The 20,257-nt window shown below is 36.6% G+C and overlaps 1 protein-coding gene across 1 annotated transcript in view; it reads right to left on the reverse strand.

The window, feature by feature from the left end:
• LOC105206553 (tyrosine-protein kinase receptor torso) overlaps nucleotides 1-20,257 on the reverse strand; it is a 345,332-nt gene that overhangs the window by 118,866 nt on the left and 206,209 nt on the right. Inside the window, exons 7-10 of the mRNA XM_039451357.1 lie at nucleotides 15,107-15,269; nucleotides 14,810-14,973; nucleotides 14,607-14,733; nucleotides 14,385-14,521 (exon numbers count right to left, since the gene is read on the reverse strand). Of these exons, the coding sequence (XP_039307291.1) occupies nucleotides 14,385-14,521; nucleotides 14,607-14,733; nucleotides 14,810-14,973; nucleotides 15,107-15,269 (591 nt within the window). The remainder of the gene's footprint in view (nucleotides 1-14,384; nucleotides 14,522-14,606; nucleotides 14,734-14,809; nucleotides 14,974-15,106; nucleotides 15,270-20,257) is intronic.

Here is a 20,257-nt window from a genome sequence, read left to right on the forward strand (position 1 = left end):
AGAGAGGATGCAGATAGGAGGAGGCAATGAATAAAGAAAAGAAGAAAGGACGAAGGTCAAAGGATAATAAAGTAAACGAGGAAGGCAGGTTTTTGGTAGAGGCATTAGAGGAAGCGGGTTGGTGGATATTTAATGAGGAAGGAAAAAGGGATGAAGAGAGGGGAGTGAACGTACGCGGAGAAGGGAGTCAGTGCTGGATTATGTGATAGAGTATAAAGAGGTTTGGAAAAAAGTGAAAAGAATAAAAGTGGAAGCTAGGATTGATTCGAATTACTTTTTGGTGGTAGTGTAAATAGAGGGAGGAGAGGGGGAGCGCGAAAAAAGGAAAAAACAGAAGAGAAAGTAGGAGTGGTCGCAAGAGGGGAGGAGTTTATTTAAAGAGAAGCTGAAAAAAAGATAGGAGGAGAGAGGGGAGGAAAAAAGAGTGGGATGGGAGAAAGTAAGGTAGGATATTAAAAGGATTTTGAGGGAGGGTCATAAAGGGAGAAAAGCAGGAAAAAAAAGGGGATGGAGGGATGAGGAGTGCAGGGACCGTAAGAAGGAGGTAAAGAAAAAATTGAGAAGGTAGAGGAAGATGGGTGGAGGGGGAGGGGAAGGTGGTACAGAGAAATAAAAAAGAAATAATAAAAGATGCGAAGAGAAAAAAAGAGAAGAAAGGGAAAGGTGGGTGGAGAAAGCGAGAAAAGCGAAAACAAAAAAATAAGTGTGGGAAGTAGTGAGCAGGGAAAGAAAGAAGAAAAGGGGGATTAACGGGAATATAAAGAAAGAGGAATGAGTGAAATATTTCATGGGGGTATTGGGAGAAATAGGGAAAAGGATGGTAAGGAAAATAAGAGAAAATAGAGAAGGAGAAGAGGAGGAAAAAGGTATTTTGAGAGGGAAGGTGAAAGAGGCATTAAAGAGGTTAAAGGAGGGAAAAACTGCAGAAGGGGACAAAATACCAGGGGAGGCGTAGAAGCGCGGGGGCGAGAGGCTTGAGAGGTGGGTACGGGAAATCTGCAATAGAATATGAAAAGGAGAGGAATGGATTGATGAGTGGTGTGAAAGTATAGTAGTGCCAATAAGGAAGCAAAGAAAAGGGAAAAGGGTGGAGGAATACAGGGGAGTTACGCTAATGTCGACGCTATATAAAGTGTACGCGATAATCTTGGGAATGAGACTAGAAAGTGAAGTGGAGGAGTGAGGCATGATTCCACAAAACCGGACGGGATTTAGAAAAGGAATCTGGACAATCGACAATATATATGTTATGCCTGCTTTTTGGCTGAGCTTGAGAAACTGGCCGAAAGAAGATCAATCAGTTTAAAAAGAAGCGCGGTCGGCTTTTGTTCTGTTTCGGGACGCGGAGCTGTCAAGCGATATTTAAATAATTCCGCTACGAATTAATTGTACATAGTCATTTGATTAAAGTCATTGTTCTTTTTTATAAAAAAGTGTCTAATCATTTCGTTTTATTCTTCCCTTCGCAAGTGTTTTGTGTGCTCGTCTTGTCGAGTATAACAATATGTATTAAATTATCTGATTAACAAGCAGAAACATAAAAAAAGGGGAAAACTGATAGCGTTTTTGTGGCTTAAAAGCGGCTTTTGATTCGATAGACAGGGAAGTGCTGTGGAAAGTAATGAGGGAGAGCGGGGTAAAGAAGGGATTGGTAAAAAATGTGAGGATGTGTTGAGGGAGACAAGAAATAGGTTAAGGGTAGGGAAGGGTTAAGTGAGGTCTTCTGGACAAGGAGAGGGGTGAGACAGGGGTGCCCGTTAAGCCTGGGATTGTTTAATTTGTTAACCGCAGATTTGGAAGAGTATATGAAGAGGTGGGTGAGAAGGGATAAAGTTCAAAGGGGAAAAGATATACACACTGGCATACGCGGATGACATTGTGCTACTGGCGGAGAAGGAGAATGGGATGGGAGCAATGATGAGTAGGTTAAAGAGATATATAAAGGAGAAACGATTGGAAGTAAACGCAAAGAAGTAAAAAATTATGAGGTTTGGAAAAGGAGGGGGAAGAAGAAAGAAGGTAAGATGGAGATGGAAAGGCAGAGAGATAAAAGAAGTGAAAAGATACAAGTATTTAGGGTATGTGTTTCAAAGGAATGGAAAACAGGAAGAACAGGTAAAAAATAGAATAAAAAGAGGAATGGTGATAATGGGGCAGGTATGGGGAATAAGGAAGAGGAAGTTTGGAAGGGAGAAGGGAAAAAAAGTGTGGCTGTTTAACGCGTTGGTTTGGACAGTAATGGCGTATGGCGTAGATTTGGGACTGGAGGGAAAGAGAGAGAATGGTAAGGATGCAGGAAGGATACTTGAGATGAGTGATGGGGGTGGGGTAAAAGGTTCGGGTTATATATAATTAGGGAGAAATTGCAGAGGGACAAATTGAGAGGAAAGGCAGGAAGAAGAGCGTGGGGGTTTGAAGAGAAATTGGCAGAAGGTAAAAGAAACAAACTAGTGAGATGTTGGGAGGAGATAAGAGAGAGGACAAAGAGGGAGAAGAATTTATCGGCGTGGGAAAAGAAGAGACAGGAATTTTTTGAGGAGAGAGAGAGTAAGAGTTAAAAAAGGTAGAAAAAGAGGGTGGAGGGAAAATTCAACTTAGGCAAATTGGAAGAATGGGATAGAAACAAGCAAAGGAAAGAGAAGTGGAGGAAGATTAGGGAATCACAATATAATAAATAGTACAAGATAGTGAAGAAGGAGAGAATACATGGGGGGGGGGGAGAGGATACCGGGTTACATGAAAAAAGATAGTCAGAGAGTAGGTGAAGAAGAATCGCAAGCCATAGGTTAGGGAAAGGGGTCAAGGAATATATTGGACGAAAGAGGAGGAGAGGATGTGTAGGATGTGTGGCAAAGAAGAAGAGACCTGGAAGCATGTATGGGAGGAGTATGAAAAATGGGGGCAAAGGGAGGATGACAGGAAATGGTGGAAGTGCTAGGAAAGAACGGAAAAAGAAAGAAATGGCTGAAGAAATTAAAAGTATTTAGAGAGAGGGAATCGATAAAAGGAAAGTGAGAGAGAAATCAGGAAAGAGGAAGGGAGGGAAGAGGGAGAGGGAGAGAAAGAAACAGAGAGAGAGAGAGGGAAAGCAGCATTTATTTAGCTCTCTGGGACAGGTCCCCTCAAGCGCTCAGACAATTTTACAAAAGAAACAAGAAAAAAAAAGAAAAAGAATACAGATATAATTATTAAGGCCACGCAGTTATAATGCAATAAAAATGTGTTTGCGTGCATGTGCCTGCGTGTGAGCATGCACGTGTATGTGTGTGAATTCGCATACAATTTCAATAGGCAAGTAAACAGGCATGCACATGCACACACGAGCAAACATATAAACAATTTAGAAACCATGCACATCAACAAAGCAAGCAAGGTATCAGTCTTCATTCTGTCTCAAGAATAGGTGCGCATAAAGCATTTGTTTAAACCCTGTTATTGAGTTCACATTGTGAATAGCAGACAGAATGTTATTCCACAATTCCGCTGCAACAGAACAGAAGAATTTTTTGTAGATTTCTGTATGGCACAGCGGTAGAGCGAGCAGATCCTCAGACGCTCTTGTAACTTTGATCGATTTCTCAGTCCTGAGCACGAACATTGAGAACAAATAATCCCTGGGTCTTCATGATAGTGAATAATAGGCATCCGATGAGATACTGCCTTCTGACATCCGGCTTCAGCCACCGAAGTGCCTGATAATGAGGTGTAACATGGTCATCCCACTTTGTCATTGACAAATCTCAGACCAGCATTCATGGCCCTGTATAGCCTAAGATTTTGCTCTGCCGTGATGTTTCTAACCACCGTGCAGCAGTAATCAAAATGCGGAAAAATCAAGGCCTTCACAAGTCTAGATCTCAGTGTCTCTGGCAAAAAGTGTTTGCTCAGCCTCAGCTGATACAAGATTGATCTGACTTTCCTCGTTACACTTGTTGTTTGTCTATCCCACGATAGATTGTTAGCAATTGTCACTCCTAGATACTTATTGTGTGTCAAAAATTCAATTGCAGCATCCCCAACTGACAAGTTCGGCAACAACGTTATATCATCATAGCATTAATATAGCAAGCCAAACCAAAAATGATGGCTTGCGTCTTGGCTGCGTTGAAGATGAGCTTGTTGAAAGCCGCCCATGCCACTATGGAAGTAATGTCCCCATTTACCCTAAAGATGGTCTCAACCAAGTCACAAGGCTCGCAGTGCAGATATATTTGCAGGTCGTCAGCATAAAAATTATATTTACAATATTTTAGAGCATTCTTGAAATCCGCTAGGTAGAGAGTGAAGAGTAACGGTTCCAGCAATGAGCCCTAAGAAACGCCCACCCCGACCGCTGCCTCCGTGAAAAAAACCCCTGTCGCATCATTACAGACTACCTGCGCTCTTCCACTCAAATACGATGCCACCCAACCAAGAGTAGGGCGTAAGAAACACAGACTCTTTAATTTGTTAAGGAGAATATGATGCTGGACCCTATAAAACGCTTTTAAGAAATCAAAAAAGACTGAGACCGTAACCCTCCTTTGATCCGCTGCATATCTAATGTCATCCAGCGTACGTAACAAACACGCTTGTGTAGAAAAGCCTTTCTTATAAGCAGCCTGATACGGATCAAGAAAATTTGAAACCTTTAGATATGAGCAAATTTGCTCTCCCACCAACCTTTGCAGTGCCTTCGAAAGAGAAGGAAGAATGGAAATTGGTCTGTAGTGCTGTACCAAGGTTGGATTCCTGATCTTCGGAATCGGACACACCCGAGCTGTCTTCCATTGCGCAGGAAATGCTCCCTGCATTAGAGAGAAGTTAAAGATATGCTCAATAATTGGCATGATATACGGGAGCACCAACTTAATCAGCTTAGAAGCTATTCCGTCAGTGCCCGTGGCACTCGATTTGATCCTTGACACTACGGTGAAGATGTCCGATGGAGTAACATACTTCCAATATAAGTCCTTGTCTTGTTCGAGAGTCAAACTAGGTTCATCGAAGGTGTTCATTGTTACTTCTCCATCAGATTGCACAAAGAAATCATTGAGCTCATCCACAGAAAGCTGAAGAGGGCCGCTAACACCCCTTTTTTTAACCAAATGCCTCAGCCGGCTCTACACCTCATTAGGGTTACTCAGACGCACAAAGACTGACAGATAGTACCCACGCTCGCAGCCCTAACTGCACTGTGCACACTGTTTCTCAAGGTTTTGAAACGTTGATAGCTCGCGTCGTCTTGCCTCCTACGCCAAGTCCGTCTTGCCATATCTCTTTCACGCATTGCAACCTTAAGTTCATTGGTAATCCACGGAGCTGGAAGATTCCTGAAGCCAATCCGTTGAAGCGGTGCATGCTTATTGTAGCACTCCAATAGTTTTGCGTTGAGTACCTCCATTTTATGATTAACACAATCCAAGTTCCAAACCTGAGTCCAGTCAATGTCTTGAATCTCAGATAAAAAGTCTACTTCATTAAAATTTTCATAATTTCTGCAGATGATCATTCTGTTGGTACGTCGTCGATATTATATTTAATAAAAATTAAGTCATGTGCTGATAAAAACGCTACCCCATGCTGACCAAAGGCTGTCAATTTGGATGCATCATCAATTATGCACAGATCCAGCAAAGTGCTGGATGCCTTCAGGTGATGCGTAGTTTAGTATGGTACAAGATAGAGATTTGAAGATGTTACAAAATAATTTATTTGAGTACTATCATAAGAGTTGGAGGCCATATCCGCGTTAAAGTCGCCCATAATGACAGAATGTTTGTAGTTAGCTTGCAGATTAAGAAACTGTTGCTCAAATTCATTTATATGCCCTACATTAGGTGGGCGATAAACCGCCGCCAGCAAGAGATTAGAGGCATCCTCCAAATATATCTTCGCGATTATGTACTCCGGAGTACCATTGTATAATTCCACCGAGCCAGCCAAAATCGAAGCACTCAGGTTCTCACGCAAATAAAATGCAACCCCACCTCCATGCCTATCACCTCTGTCTTGCCTGAAAAGTTTATTACCCGAAAGATCTACCAGCGCGTTCGAAATTTCAGATCTCAACCAAGTTTCCGACATGCAAATGATATGGTAATTTACACCAAAAAAGAAATGACAATATTTATCAAAGTGAGCCATTAGTAATTGACAGTTTACATGGCAAATCATTAAGTCATCATATGCTCGAGACTCACCCATAGTTTATGAAAAAGATTTTGTCTTTGATCTTTTTTCTAAGAATCGGACATTTATTTGCATCTGTCGCCGAATGATCAAAAGCATCCGCATTCGGTCCACGAGCACGCACACAGTTGCTGCATTTAAGGCCGCCTGATTTATGTGTACAATCTTTTCTCTCGTGCGAATTTGCGCAAAGACTACAAGAAGAAGCAGATCTGCACTCCTTTACCACATGACCAAAGGCAGAGCACCTGTAACATTGCAACACTCTTATGTAGTCTGCAAAAGTGCATAAGTTGTAACGAAAATAGATTCTGCCGTTCTTCAACAGCTCATTCCGCACAATCGGAGACACCTCCAACACACAGCTCGTAATCCATTTGTTTTATTTTGTAATATGTAGACGGAAATATGTATACGACCTTGATCTCTGCATTGCTTCCGCTCAAATTTTGTACTATTAGTTCTTCTTTTATTTCCATTTTATTCATATCTGCTAAGATTCCATGAACAATGAGCCTAGGATCTGCTTTGACACTCTCTTGTACTTTAAGGCCGACTTTTGCAAGGTCCGGATTGTCCCTGATTTTGTTAAGATCTGGCATATTGGCCTCAATTCTTATGCCATTATTAAGAGCAAAAGCGATCCTGTTTACTTTAAACGTACATTGAGCTGGTTAGCTGGTTTAAGTTCACTGAATAGTGCCTTCTTTGTTTCCTTAGAGGTCTTGAATTTACCCGCTTTTTTCTTATCCGGAACCACAAAGAAGCTCGTGAAATTAGGCACTTCCATAGTGGGACCACGAGAAACATTTACCTTTGGCCTTGAGGTGTTTAAAACCGATGCATACTGCCTTCGCTCGCAAGCGTTAGATTCCTGCATTATCTTACCTGTCTGGGAAACAGATGCACTACTTATGTTCCTAAGAACATCTTCCATCGCCTCTCTCAAGTTGGCCGATTTCATAGTATTAGATCCAGTAGCCCGCTCCTCTAGCAGATTTACTAATAGAAACCTCTATAAAGGCATCCCTACACCCCCTGAAAGCTCCCTCAATTAATGCTCTCCTATCAGCTGACTCTCAGTAAGAAGTGACCTGCTCAAGACATCACATTGTCTATCGACCGATGCCCTGAGCGCATTCACCCTGGAGACAGTCATTACATCGATGCGTTTTTCCATTAAGTTTGACCCGCTAGGCATTCGTTTCATTAGTCCACTCGGTCCACTCTTAGCGCCATCTCCTTCCTCTCTACTTCCATCAGAAGCTCCCGTCGGTAAGGAAGAGACTCCCTCATCCATCCTCCTTGCCCGCCAGGAAAGGGACGCATGCGCAAGCTCCAACACCAGCCAGCACCTAACCTCGAGAAGCCTCGCAGACTCGAGAGTTGTAAATTGGCAGATTGCAGTCAAGTATCCAAAGGAATATTACTTACAATACCGACAAAGTGTCCAGTCGTATTCATCCAACCAGAGATTCTGAAAAAACTCGCCCCGTAGAGCATAAGACAGCAAGAAAGCTCTTCAAAAGCGGAGCAACAACAAAGCACGTCAACACGTCTACTTACCAGAAGAGAGAGAGAGAGAGAGAGAGAGAGAGAGAGAGAGACATTGACTAACTGACTGACTGACTTAGCGTTTATTATTATTCTAGGGCATATCCCTCTAAGAATAAAGTACAGGAAATACAAAGATAGAGTATAATGTAAATAACAAAAATCAACAAAAAGAAAAAAAAACAATAGGAGTAAAGATGACAGATAAACTTAAGATAAACGAAACTTAAAATAAAAAAATAAAAAAATATATATAAAAAATAAAATAAAATAACAAACTTAAAGAAATCAAACTTACATAAAAAAAAGGTAGCATCTTAACGCATGGACGGAAGAGAAAAACAATAAAAATAAAAGCATAAAAAAAATAAAATAAAATAGAAATAGTAGGGATAGGCGCAAAGAAAAAGGAAGTCAGAAAAAGTGTGCTGAAGAAGAAGTACTAAAAATTGCAGCGTGACCAACGCAAGGTGCACCGATAGTAAGGAAAACATCGGAATTTGATATCGCCTTGGGTTAGATGGAAAGAAATAAAGAAAAAAAGGTTAAGAATAAAGATCGTGAAGTCAGACCTCGCCCCTCCGCCGCAGAATGAAGAGAAGGTTTCTAAACAATGCTAAGGAGTTCGTCTCTTTAATGTGTGGCGGGAAAGCATTCCACATGGCGCAGCCAGAGAGGAGAAACAAATGCTGGTATGTGGAGCTGCGACAGGACGAAACTGCTAAGTCCCAGGGAGAAAGAGGGGAGCGAAGATGGGAGAGAGACCTAGAAGCAGGCTGGAAATTGTGTGTTAAGAAGGGAGGAGAGCCGGAATGGATAATGGAAAAGATCATGCAGTAAGTCAAGTATTCTCTTCAGTCATCGGCAGACAACCCAAACGCTATCAGGGGGACACATTTTTGTCCCGGCAAAGATTAAAAATATAACGCACGCAGACATTCATTAAACGCTAAAGCTTGAGCCTCTGTTGTCCCTTTAAATCAGTAAAAACCGCGGCGCAGTAGTCAAAGACTGGAAAGACTAGTGACCTGATAAGCTGCACTCTCAGGGGCAACACGAGGTCGTTTTTAAAATGGTTCAAGCGTCAAAGAATTCCGTTGATCTGGCTCAAAGTAGATCGGATTTGATGAGCCTAGCTCAGATTGTTGGTTATGAACAACCCCAAGTTACGGACATTGTCAGTAAACTGAATATGTGTATGGTTGACACACAAGTCTATGCTAGACGTAGGAATCGCATTAACAAACTTAGCACTGCCCATGAGAAGTGCCTTGGTCTTACCGGCATTACGTTTAAGCAGATTGTTCGCTGCCCACGCTCGACCGCAGCGATGTCTTCGTTGACAAGCGCTACTGCATTAGAGAGGTCATGAGGAGGGAAGTGGAGAATAAATTTGAAGGTCGTCGGCATAGAGCAGGTAATGACAGTGCCTGAGCGAGTGTCTAAGATTGTTCACGAAGATAGAAGAGAGAGAGAGAGAGAGATTTTGATTGATTGACCTTTATTTTAGCTTTCACAGCTATTTCTTGTACACAATTATTATACATTAACTATATATTAACATTAATATATATTTTTTGATATATATTTTAGATATATATTTTTTTAACAATCTCTTAAACGTTACTAATTTTCTATATTGCTTAATCACAGTGGGTAACGAATTATACATTTTCATACCTTCATAAAAAAAGCTTTTTTGAGCACTTCTAGTTTTATAGAAAGTTACTGCTAGATTTCCTGTCTGCCTCGTTTGTCTATCGCATTCTCCTCCCACTATCTCTATTTTATTGTTTAACGCCTCCGAAGCCATACCATTTAATATTTTAAAGATAAATACATTAACGTTATAACATAACCGTTGCCTTACAGACATGAACTGTAAGGCATATAGCATGTGTTCAATTTTGGTAAATCTATTGCACTGTAGAATTATTCTCATGGCACGGTTTTAAGCTATCTGAAGTCTATTCAATTGCGTTTCAACCATTCCAACTAATAGAGTGGCACAATACTTGAAATGAGGTGCTATGATGGACTTGTACATAATACATCTAGTATATATTGATACGAAGTTACCTATTCTATTTTAAAAGCTAATCTTTTTCCTTATTTTCTTAAGTATATAATCGCAGTGGTCCTGAAATCTAAGTTTATCGTCTAGTATTATACCTAAAGATTTCATGGTTAATACATTCTACTTCAATTCTATACAGACACTTTACGGCAATATTACCTCTTAATTCTTTTCTAATACTTCTAACTATCATATATTTTGTTTTATCTGCGTTCGTTTTTAACTTATTTATATTCATCCAATGTTCGATTACGTTACAAGTCATATTCATTTTGATTGCTATTAATTCATTGCTATTAATACTTTGTATATAATATAAATTAAATTTATCGGTTATATTACACTCTTTGGTATCGCCTCTACATCCGCACTACTTTCTCCACTTACATATATAAGTGTGTCATCTGCAAACATTTTTATATTGCACCCTTCTGGACAGACTTCAATTGTATCATTTATATATATTATAAGTAGCAAAGGTCTTAATGCTGAACCTTGTGGCACTCCATATTCTGTAGACAATAATTTAAACCATATCTGATTGAATCGTACCTGTTGTTTCCCATTATTTAAGTATGATTTGAACCACTCTAAGGTCATTCCTCTAATTCCGTATTGATACATTTCTTTTAACAATTGTTTTCTATCTATTGTTTCAAACGCTCTCTTAAGATTCATGACGATAACTCCTACCATTTTTCCTTTGCTTACTATTAATTTCCATTTGTCTATGACAGATTGAATCGCTGTTTCACACGAATAATATTTTCTAAATCCCGCCTGATGCTCTGTTATAATACCGTTTGTTTCCAAGTATGTTTCAAGTTGTTCTTTTACTACTAATTCTAGCATTTTTTCATATATTGATAACATATTAATAGGCTTATATTCGCTCGTTTTTTTGGCTTTATCTATCTTTGGGATCGGTATTATAGTAGAGGTTTTCTAACCTTCCGGACAGTGACCTTTTCTTAAAGAATTATTTATTAAAATCGCAAATTCTTTTTTTATTACAGAGAAAATACTACCTTCAATACATCACTAGTTATTCTTTCTTCCGCCTTTCTTTTTTGGTAATCCCATAACTACTTTTTTTAGCTACTTTAGTGTAACAACCTCAAAACTTTTCATAATTTCTTTATTCCCAATAGTATAAACAGTTTTCTTATTTATATTTATTCAAAATTCAATTATATCACTGCCGGGTCTATCTCCTTTTATAGAGTTTACTATACTATTAATACTTTGTATATAATATAAATTAAATTTATCGACTATATTGCACTTTTCGATATTGCCTAAGATCTCAAAATCTATATTTCCTACTTTCTTTATACCTACTGGCTCGCCCCTAATCACTTCTTTCAAGGTTTTCCACATAGTCGTAGGATTTTTTTTATTAAGATCTATCATTTCGTAATATTCTTTCTTGTTTTCCCTGATTAATTTTACTATTCTGTTTTTTTTCAATTTTATACTGTAACCAATTTTGTTCGGTATTGTCATACAATGCTTTCCTATATGCGTTATCCCTCCTATTCACAGCCTCTCTTATCTCATCTGAGATCATTTTTTCCCCTTCCATACTTTTAAAATTCTAAATTTCTTCTTCGATGCCATTACATCTAACGCATCTACTATTATTTGTTTACTGTTAACGCATTTACTATTAATTATTTATTGTTAACAAATTTTTTCGCTTTCTCACTTATACTCATACATTCACATTGCCATTCCTGACCTTCCTGTAATTTGTTTTTTAATAATATAACAAATTCATCTTCATCGAATTCTTTGTAATTTCCAGCGCTAGATTCCCTGTATTTACTTTCAACTTTATTCACATTTAACTCTACTTTCAGCCACATGTTCCGTAATCTTAGGTTTATGAAATACTTGTACTATTTTATTATTATTAGAGAAAACTAAATCTATAATTGTCTGACTGTCTTTCGTAACTCTCGTTGGTTTGTTCAGATACTGTTTCATACCTAAGCTTAACATTGTCTCTTGCAATTTCTTCGCATAAAACAAGTCCGTCATAAAATCTATATTAAAATCTCCTATTACCATGCATTCTTCCTTTATTATTAACTCCTCTACTATATCCTCAAAAAATCTCATGAAATCTCCGTGCGATGCGCTTGGTGAGTGATATATTACCATTATTACTCCTTTATATAGTTTTTCTTTCATTTCTATTGCAGCACACCAACAATTTGATTTTAATTTTTTTATTAATATTACTTCATATCTAATATCGCCTCTTATATACATAATAACTCCCCCTGTGTTCCTATTTTTGGCATCGCATCTAAGTACAGTGTAACCCGGCACATTTACTTCATTGTCTTCTATGTCACTAATCAGCCTGGTCTCCGACATTGCTATCATCACAGGATTTATCTTCTTCATAACCTGTTGCTGCAGTTTATCTATGTGCGCTGGTAAGCTCTGCGCATTTGTATACATAATTATTTCTTCTTTCTTCGGTAGTTGCTATTTTGTATCCTCCCAACCTGCTCTCCTCTTCTCTTCCTGTAACGCCCTCTTAAAAGTCGAACATTCTCGATTGATGGCTTCATGTTTGTCATTTATTTTTAGATTGTATGTTCTATTTTTAAACATACAATTCACACATTTGCTCTCCGTTGCTGTACAAACATGCGAGCTATGATTCCCTGCGCATTTGTAGCATGTTTCTTCTCTCGTACAATTTTTAGCAATGTAGAAGTACTCCCAGCATTTAAAACATCTTTTGACACTGACGTGATTAAATACAGGACATTTCTTCCATCCTATATTTAGTTTTAATTTCAATATCAGCTCGTACCTCTCTTCATCTACTTCCATTATTATTGATCCTTCTTCGTTTCCTCTTCTTTGATTGTTACTCTTTTTTTTAACCGTTCTCTTCACAATTCGCATATTTACTGTATCTATTTTATTCTGCTTCTTAATCGTATTTATAAGTTTATTATCATCTAAGTTTATCTTTTCTAAATTTATGCTAACAATTTTTACTTTTGGTTTTGATTGAGACGACTCCAGCACTTTATAATTCTCTCCCAGCTTAGCTTGTACTGTCTTTTTTAATTTTTTCACCTTTTCTCCTTCACAACCCATGATTACTACTCCTTTGCTTTCTTTCTTTAATTTCGTTACTCCCATTGCCATATTTTTTATATCTACCTTCTCTTTTCTTACTTTTTTGGGTGTCTTCATTCTTCTGTTGCAATTTTGGTTTAACAATTATAACTTTTTCTTTCTTTTTTTCTTTAACCGCTTTACTGTAGCTTTTCTGTCCTTCCTTTGATCCATATGCTATTCCCTGTATCATTTCCTTCAAGTTTTCCAGTTCTTGCTTGACATTTCCTAATTCTTTAATCATTATTTTAATTTTATTTTTGCGCACCGCCTCATCTTTTATTTTTTTTACAGCTCTTATAATCCAATTTATTTTTAAATCAAGTCCTGACCCTTTACTTTCACTGCTTATTGTTGTGACCGCTCCTGTAGACCCTACAGATCCTGTCGATGATGTCTTATCTCTTCCTGTCGGTGCCGGTACTTTCTCAATATCAATCAAAAATTCCTCAAATGGGCTTTTACGGTACGTACTCTTGGGTTTTATCAGGAATTTTAGTAATTACACATCCTGGATGGTAAAAAAGCTTTGGGCAAGTTTTATATTTAACAACTTTGCTCTTAATTGCCTTCCTATATACTGAGCATCGGTATTCTGCATATTCCTCGTCCATGCTGATAATTACCAGCCGAAACCGTTAATATCAGCATAAGCGATCCGTCACCTGTGATCCACTTACACACGTCAGAACTATTGTGTCCATGTATAATGTCTACTGTCTTGTGACACTTCGATGTCGCAAACAATAAATTCACTGCTTGCATTCACAGATCGCTATATCCCGGCTAGATAACTTTCACAGCTATTCCCGGTCTATGGCGGTGTAAGTCAAACAAAACAACTTATTTTATGTCCTTTCTTACTTTAAACCACTCAAAAGTTATTACATTTACGGAGCGACTCTCGACACGTTTTCTCTTCGCGAGAGAGAAAGAGAGAGAGAGAGGGGGGTTGGGAGAGAGAGAGAGAGAGAGTGCATAGGTATAAAAAGAGAAATTGAGAAGCTTCGGGAAATTGATAAATAAATGAGAAGAAAATTAGAAATGGAAAGAATTAAGTGGCTTGCGACGTAAGCGAAAGTTCCGGGTGTGTGTAGGGCGTGCGTTATAGATTTAAGTTAGGATTAAGGTAGAAATTAAAGATAAGATAAGTGTAATGTTGTGTATTTGTTTTGTACAAGATCATAACCCCAAGGGGATAGATATTTATCTACCTATCTACTGTATTAGTTGAAACCTTTTTGAAATATTATACAAATCTATAAAATTTAGAGGGGGGGATCTTGTGCTTTGAACTTTGAATAATGTTTCTATAGAATTCGATGTGCTAAAATTGACTACGTTGTTCGTTTTTCTTCCATAACCCTCAATCCAACTATCGTACAATTATCCATCTGGTAAATATTGCGTAGTCATAACTTGTAAATAAACTTACCTCAAGATGCATATATTCCATATGAATTTGCTTAGTTTTCTTGTTACGACATTGCATATAAATTATTCCAAATACCACGACGACAATTATTAATGCGGCAATTGATAATGTTACGATAATCTCGCGATATGATAATTCTGCAATTATTAAATTACATGATTCTTATTCAAATAGTTATATGACTATAATTAATTGAAACAATTTGCATGTCTGCATGCCTACCTGATGCAGAATCGATATTTCCGGATATAGTCGATTGTAAACTTACTCCTGCCCTTGATTCTGCCACAATATTGATCTCGTACTGCAATCTTACATCAACATTTAAGAAGACAGCTTCGACTGCATCCTATAAAAAAAGCAAACATTTCTAATTTGTGTTTTTTTGCAATCGTAAAAACATCTTACTCTGCGGCAATACTGACTCCAGGTACAACCAATAAACGTGGTTTGAATTGAAACGAATCAAATTGTAATGTGTAATTGTCCGGTTGTAGAATGGGTTTATCCCATTTCACTGCAATATTATATAATCCTTTACTTTGTTTTTGAATGTGCTCAGTCCGCAAACCTTTTACTTTTTCAGGTGCTATACAATCGGAAATAAATTATACAATTATATTATACATTTGAATCGGCGTAGCTGTGAAAAAACTCTAAATATTTTCAAAATTTGCTCCATAAATTTCAAAATAATATTATTACAGATTTTAACAACTTACTGCAAATACTTAAGTTGTGATAAATTTGTAGGCATGATGGTGTGACAAAGGTAAATATCGTTGCATTGCTGACTTTAGAAAAATCATCATTACCTGATCGGATCGATATAGTATTATTCTGATTGCAACGTAAGTGTTGAAGAGGAAAACGGAAATCTATAGGCTGAAGAAATATGTGTGAATTAATAACTGAATGGAGAAAGTATTGATAACTTAAGATTAAAATAAAATTAATATAAATTATGTTAATGTAAACCCATAGAGTGTGCAAACGTTGAATCAACATTTCAGAAATCCAATTAACAAACAATATTTATAAAAATATTTTGAAAAATATTCTCAGAATTTTCAAAAGTAGGGAATTAAGTTTTCTTCTTTTATTAAAAAATGTTTATTTTAATGTTTGTAAGCGTTACGTCTGGTGCCCAAAAAATTTCTTTTTTCCGCACCATCCGTTAAAATAAATTTTCAAAGGTAAAATTAAGATCAATTAAAATTAAAAATTAAAACCTAACAACGCATTTAACAAAATTTTCCAAATTAAAATATTCGAAATTGTAGCGCTTGCTCATAACTTTCTGTAATTTTTTAAATAAAAATAATAATTAAGATTGTATAATGATTGGGTGTACTGGCCGCTATCACGCCGTGCATCCCAAACTGAGATCACCTATGAAATATAAATTGTATTAAATCAAATATGAAATGCGGAACTTAAGGAATGTTCTCTCGTTGCTCGTATGCGCCTTCTCCGTGCCTCGCGGCTCCCGCTGGGGCCGCAAAACGCTCGCGCGCAAGTTCATTTAATATGTTTCAGGAATAAAGAAAAATAGTTTTCTTATAGTAATAACAATAAAATCATAAGTTTGAAGCCGGAAACATGTAGCTCGCGCACTCAGCTATCACACCATGGCCGTCGTAACTTGATACCTTAAAAATTGTAGCTAAAAATCATATAAATTTTTGCAACGAATAAAATTAAAATAAACCGACATAATAACAAGAGAGCAAATCTTGGACCAGATATCCTTAATGATCACGCGATACCATCGTCTTACTAAAATTAAGTTTTGGTAACTCAAAAATTGCACCCTGCAAAAATATTTAAAGATCTCGGAAATTAATTTTGTCGCGGCACCTGTGCGCGCGCGCGCGCGTTTCTCGTAATTTTCATATGCTAATTACTTCTATCTTCACGAGAAAATTAAAAATAGTTGCAACAAATTATGAGTTTTAACCTAAAAACTTATTGCACTCGCGCTTAGTTATCACACCGTGCTTAGCATATTAAGATCGCATAAAAGTTAGAGCTGCTAAAATCATCTAAAGATTCAGGACGATAAAAAAATAGTTTGCATTAAAAAATTTTAACTTTTTGACTATGTAGCAATTTAGAAAAATTAACACTACAGCTCCACATTTAAAATTAAAATCCCTTGAAAATTATATTTCATATTAAATTTCAAAGTATCAAAATTTGACTTTAAGATTGCACGCGTAACACTGCGTCATGCATTCCCTGCGAGCGTCTACAAGCTCCCACGAGCACGAATCTAGACGCGAGCCGTGCGCCACGAGGAGGGCGCATGATAGTTAAAGGGCCTTACCTGTAATGAAAAACTAACAGAAATTGGAACTCCCCCCCCCCCATCGGTACACCTCATCAATAAGCAGATGGTATAAATACGGAGCAAAATCGGAGCGAAATTCATTCCTTCGGAATCAGTCAACCAATCGAGTTAGCAATCGGTAAGGCGCTCACCATAGGCGACTTATCACCGTTAAGATTGCTTACAAGATCTTAGGCGGGAAATTTAAATTCATTCTCGTAGAATCATGGAGTTTCATCGAAGTTTTCTCTCAAATAAAAATTTATTTTATTTACCTATCTATCTAACAAGGAGAGGATCAGGTGAGTCACCCTGGGATTTCAATCCCAATTTTTTTAATTATTCTGGAGACGAAAAAAAGTTTACGTCTCCCGGCGTTTGATCGAACAGTACAAAATTACCTTTTCAAAAAAAGGTAAAAAAAAGCGCCTATGTGTGTTGCGCGCAACTTATTTTGAAATTGTGTAATCTAATAAAAATGATATACGTTTATCAAAAAAAAAATGTGTGAAATCTTTTAAAGTGCGCCTATTATAAAAAGAATATACTTTTTTTTATGAGAAAATTTTATTAAAATAAAAATTTTTTTATGTACAAAAACATGGCGCTGCTAGATAGGAAAAGCAGAAAAGACATAAGAAAGAATGCAATAAATGTAACACTTGTAAGATATGCGTTATAAAAGAAATTTGCGAAATAAGTTTTAGTTTCTTTAACATTTAAGTAATTCTTATCGTAAGTTAAACTTAAGATACAACTTGAATTTTATTAAAAAAAATAAAGATTCTCTTAAAATATAAATTATTTAGGTTAAATTAGATTACAAAATTTTAATATATTATTTATTTTCAATTAAATACCACTTGGTTTGGAAGATTTTCAATGACAATACAGAGATAGTAGCAATTAGGTTTTGTACAGAAATTATTCAATTCTTCTCATTGCTTTTCCTATCTAGCAGCGCCATGTTTTTGTACATAAAAAAATTTTTATTTTAATAAAATTTTCTCATAAAAAAAGTATATTCTTTTTATAATAGGCGCACTTTAAAAGATTTCACACATTTTTTTTTTAATAAACGTATATCATTTTTATTAGATTACACAATTTCAAAATAAGTTGCGCGCAACACACATAGGCGCTTTTTTTACCTTTTTTTGAAAAGGTAATTTTGTACTGATATCACGCGTTTTGTAGTGTTAAGCAATATGTAATTTTTTTTTTTCTGTAATAAGACATGATTTACACTATTACTTAAGTTTTATGGAATCAAATACATACCAATTGGGTTAAAATAGGAAAATTTTTCAATGAAAATATAAAGTACAAAGTAGTACTACTTGGATTTTGTAGAATTAAATTAGCATAAAAAATTTTTTCTGTTGAAATACAAAAATAATATCACTTGGGTTTAGAAGAAAAATAAAGATAAAGTGCACGCACACGCATATTTGGTGCCTTTCTTTACCTTTTTTTGAAAAGGTAATTTTATACTGATATCATGCGTTTTGCAGTGTCAAGCAATTTGTATTTTTTTGTAATAAAAGACATGATTTCAACTTGGCAAAATTATAAGAAAAAAAAATAGAATAAAATGTAATATTGTAATTCACAAAGGTATATTAAAGTTCAAGATATTACGACATGGGCTGGCATAGTAAGTTTTTCAATTAACACAGAGATAGTACCACTTGAGTTTTGCAGAAAAAAATAAAAGTTTTTAGGTGCGCGCACATACACTTGGTGCCTTTTCTTACCTTTTTTTTGAAACGGTAATTTTGTACTGATTATTCTTAACCGGGCGGAAAACGGATTAAAAGATTGTTCGCTCCACCGAAATCGCCGTGACGGAATGGTCAGTTGCGTTAGGTGACAACTACTATTCAGGTTAGATGAAGGTGCATGACATGATTGATTGAATATAGCTAATATAGTATAATAGCAAACGCCTCTCTGTGTCGAAAATATGTACTGGACAAGAAAATCTTAGCGACGATGACGTTTCTTAAATGTAAAAATTGAGATTTGGACTTTGCGTCGCGATATCTCCGTTCGTAGGGCACGGAGAGAAAAAATAAAAACACTTTTATTATACAAGTCGAGGCCAAGCTATCGTTTGAGACTACTCAGAACTTGATCGGTTCAGCCGTTACTGAGATCTGATAATCTCGCATGCTTGGAACTCGCTGACTCGCGTAAAAGAGGGTCGGTCTGCGACTCGCTTCTCCTACATAGGCGCGAGTCGCGACCGCGCCTCTAGATAGGCCTCAGTTTCGAAATAATAAATTTGTGAAAATTGGCCATACCGCATATGTTATCCATTTCTAATAACTTATATATTATTATTATTACTACCTATTTATTATTTTAAATATTATTACCTGAATTCAAATTTCCTTCAAATTAAATTTAAATTTAAATTAATGTTTAGAAAGTAATATTAAATTTAATTTTCTATTTTAGAAATTTGCATACTATATCATTATCATCAAGATAAATAAATACACTTGTTAAAAGAAAAAAATATTCCACATATCCGGGAGCGAACCCGGATCTTACGATTGTGAAGCAAGCACTTAACGCACGAAGCCGATTGCACTGGTTGGGAAAACAGTTATCGGGAAGACTCATATGGCGCACCGCGGTACGGCCAATTTTCACAAATTTATTATTTTGAAACTAAGGCCTATTCGATCAAACGCCGGGAGACGTAAACTTTTTTTTGTCTCCAGAGTAACTAAAAAAATTGGGATCAAAATCCCAGGGTGACTCACCTGATCCTCTCCTTGCAAGTAAAATTTCTCTCTTAAAATTATTATGTAAAATTAAAAATTCTTACATCTAGTTTATTAAGATAAAGGTTTGTATAAATTAAGAAATGAAATTAAGAAATGCAATTAAGAATGACTAGAGTTTCTTTGAAGACTTCTACTTTCATCGATTATCTCTTCTCTCAAACTACAGGTAAAAAATTCAATTTTAAGTTCTTGTGGCGAATTAATTTTTTATACTTTAAAAACTAAAAGTGGCACTTTTAATAGAACATGACACAGGAAAAAAAAGGAAACGTGCGAAGCGCGGTGGCAGGAAAGTATTTTTAAAGGAATTAGGGAGAAAGCTCTATTCATTTAGTTCTTTCGATCCAGCAAGCGCTTTTCCCAAGGAATCGCTTTCGAATCCCCCTATAAATATAACGAAAAAATGCGTCGCCAGTTTGAAAACTAAAGCGATCAACCTTATATATAAAAAGGCATTTTGCCAAGCCCAAGGATAAATTTGTCCAGCCGCACATCTCCACACGGCCCACTCTTCCCCGCTTCTATGCTCGGAAACTTTTATCTGCACCGAAACCAAAGCGTTCAATTAAATGTTGTATTACAACGCGATATAAAATTTTCAGACACTTTTAAGACACTTTGTTATTACATAAAACCCTCACGCACGCACGCACGCACGCACGTACGCACGCACGCACGCACTTCTGTATATAGGCTAAACATTTTATTAAAAATAATTATGTAATAATATATTAAAAATAAAA

This window comes from Solenopsis invicta, chromosome 6 (genome assembly GCF_016802725.1).
Source record: "Solenopsis invicta isolate M01_SB chromosome 6, UNIL_Sinv_3.0, whole genome shotgun sequence".
Classification (NCBI taxonomy): domain Eukaryota; kingdom Metazoa; phylum Arthropoda; class Insecta; order Hymenoptera; family Formicidae; genus Solenopsis; species Solenopsis invicta.